Source organism: Pygoscelis adeliae, unplaced genomic scaffold (assembly GCF_000699105.1).
Source record: "Pygoscelis adeliae isolate BGI_AS28 unplaced genomic scaffold, ASM69910v1 Scaffold452, whole genome shotgun sequence".
NCBI lineage: Eukaryota > Metazoa > Chordata > Aves > Sphenisciformes > Spheniscidae > Pygoscelis > Pygoscelis adeliae.
The window spans coordinates 131,451-134,565 of record NW_008824291.1 but is presented as its reverse complement, the minus strand read 5'-3'; the positions used below and the strand labels follow the sequence as shown (position 1 = coordinate 134,565).

At 42.0% G+C, this 3,115-nt stretch overlaps 1 protein-coding gene across 1 annotated transcript in view; it reads left to right on the top strand.

Annotated features, from left to right (window-relative positions):
- The window catches only part of SCRIB (scribbled planar cell polarity protein), a 96,661-nt gene that overhangs the window by 90,286 nt on the left and 3,260 nt on the right, over positions 1–3,115 (top strand). The window contains exon 45 of the mRNA XM_009318786.1: positions 259–310. Within this exon, the coding sequence (XP_009317061.1) occupies positions 259–310 (52 nt within the window). The remainder of the gene's footprint in view (positions 1–258; positions 311–3,115) is intronic.

Sequence of the window (3,115 nt, the reverse complement as noted above, 5' to 3'; positions counted from 1 at the left end):
CACAAAGTAGAAGGAGGAGAGCTCTGATGGGCAGACACACACCTCATCCTGCAATTCAGGCAATGGGCTACTTGACTTTAGCACAAAGGATCAATGTTGTAATCATGTGCATTCACTGAGGGTCATGCCCCGGCTGCTGTATTACCAGCGACTTTGAGGACAAAAGGTTCCTTGTAGTGTGTTGGAAGGCTGGAGGGGGGGAATTACCTGGCACTAGTGTTACAGAGGTGGATGCTCATGTCTTTTGTTCTCTTCCAGTCACCTGATGCAGCTGATGACCTCAGATTCACAGATGACAGAAATAACTCAGGTAAGCTCATGGCCAAAGGAGTCGTCTTTGTACTACTTGCTTCCCACCACGGTTCTAGAGGGTTCCCCTTTGCCTGCTTGTGGAAGCAACCCTGAGGACTTCAACTTCATGCTGCTTGAAGCAATGTCCTATTTTGTCTATTCTAGAATGAAACCTCCAAACTCACCACATTCAGTTTTGGGTAGGATATTTGCATTGTGCTTTAGTGATGGCTAATTTGCTGAGAATGGTGTGTAACAAGCATGCCTAGTTTTCTTCCGGTTTTGTGTTCTGGAGTAAAGAGTGGTAGTAGAATGTGGGTGGGAAGTTTTGGCCTTTGCCACCTGCTGTAAGTGGATAATGTCCATTGTTCAGGGTCTGCCTTGTGCCCCTTCTGATAGAGCGAAGAATCTTGCTGCCTGCAGGGGGCAGCTGCAGATAAATTCATCCTGGTTTAAGACTTGAGAGCATTTGGGTGCTTGAGTACCCAGGTGACTCTCCAAGTCTATGCTTTTGGATCTGTGTGCACAGTCACCTAAATAAACAGTAATTAAAGCTTTGACTGCTGTATCTCTTCAGGCTGTCCTAGCTATGGTATGTCTTTCTGTCCCCAGCTATAATAGATAGGCTCAGACTATCTCCCGCTTCATTCTAGGTGGCTGTAGTAGTACTGTGGAGCTCAGCAGGGCCTGCCTGCTGCTTAGTAGTACTTCTGTTTCCTTCAGCAGTTGATGCTGGTTTTCTTCTACCTGTTTTGCAGCTATTTTTCCCCCCTTTATTTTACACGAGGAACAGTTTTTCTCTCAATTTTATCTTGGCAAATCTCTCTGAATAAAGGCTGCACTCCGAACAGCTGATCCATGTATGGGCCATTTCCAGAAGGAGGTTCTGCTGCAGAGATACTGAAGAAAAACTTACTTTCCTGAGAACAACATCTGTTCTTCATCCCTTGGAGTAAACCTCTCAACCCTGGGTTATTCTCTTGAGGTAGTCCAGTCAGTGTACATAACTAGGAGGTCACTGAAGGGTCGGGAAATAATCAACAATTGCTTAGGGGCTTCAGACCTCACTATTGCCTGTCATTGGTCTGTTGGGCCCTCAAATAGAATAAAAGCCATAAAGAAGAGAGTGTGGTGCTCTATCAAGAGTTTTTTAACCCAGTCCTTAATCCGTAAGTAATCCTTAAGTCACTACTGTATGAGGCTGTGATGTGTGTGAGGCACCAAAAAAATGCAGGTTTTCCAAAATCAGTTTGGAAGGCTAGCAGATGAAGATGCAACTAAGCTCTTTTGGTATGGGACAAAGCTGTCAAGGTTTTTTTTACATTCCTCCCCCCTCCCCCCCCCCCCAATCTCATTCTTCCAGGCCATGTAGCATTCCAGCCAACATAGAGATTTTTATTTTTACATAGATTTTGGCAAGTTATAACATCTGAATGAGGAATTTAAAAAAATTCTCCTTTTCTGCATCAATTCCAGCCTCCTGCTAGCCCTGCTTTTGTCTCTTTTCAGATATCCTTCTCAGAACATGTGGAGAAAATACTTGGAATAAAATATTTCTCTGGGAAAATACTTGAGAATTTGAGTGATTTTTACTTGCATTTTTCTTTACCATAAAAGGAAAAGAAAAGAAAACTAGTTACCAAAGATCAAAGAAGTATATGCTGAACTAGTTCAAAACAACACAATGTGTGTGCTTTCTGCTCCTTCCCCCCCCCCCCCCCCCCCCCCACCCTTCATTTGCAACTCCCAGCATTAGAGGCACCAGTTTGACATATCCTATCAGGCCTTTCACTTCTGTGTGTATTAATACAGCTTTAGAGAGATCTAATTGCTACATTTAGTGACACCTTTTCTCTGTACACCTCCACACACACTGGGATTTTAATCAGAATTATCCTTGATCATGGAATTATGGCTTTTTGATCATATGGTAAACTCATAAGCGATTCCTAAACTTTATGCTAGAAAAGCATTACAACAGAAACTCCAAGGATATCTTACTGCTGACTGCAGGAAAGCATTAGCATATCTCTCTTCTGAACATCTTTCAAAGCACACTATTTTCTTGTCCATTGCACATGGGCTCTAAGAAATAGTTCTTTCCATTCTTGGGTCTGACTTCATGGTCATCATCTTTTAAATGTGTTTAAAAACATTTATTCCAAGGTGTTAAAGAGGCCATGAAGTTATTGAACTACATAATAGCATTTTTAGGGTGGAACCATGCTATGTGTTTGCTTTATGACGTAACTTTCCCAGATCACTTAGAGCCAGTGTCTTTTGCTTTCCAATTCTACAACCATCAGGTTTCAGAAATACACCCTTGATAACTTTGTATTGCACTTATTACTGGATACCTACTTATGGTATGTAAGAAACTACTTTTGCCCTCATGGTCTTTGTCCACTTGGGATGTCTAATGTCTACGGCAACTTATACAGGAAAGGTATCTTTTTATCCTACACTGGACTAATCACTGCTGTATTATTAGTTTTGTCTAGGACTCAGCTCAGCAGCTCATACACGCATAGGAATGAAAGATGATCTCTCCACCTTCTTGTATTGTTAATTTATCCCCATCCAGCCTTTTTAGCCACATCCCTACTCCAAAGACTTGCATCCACCCTTTTGTTCTCCAGACTTCCATTTTACAGATTCTTTCGCACCAAAATGCCAAAATTTCACAAAACGAGAATCTAGATTCATACTAGTTGCAATGCCTGTGCTCTCTTCCAGTATTTTCTGATTTCTCTCATAGGATAGGAAGCATGTAAGGGAGGCTTGTACTGGTTCAAAATATACCAGTACTCTGTTTGGCTGGAAG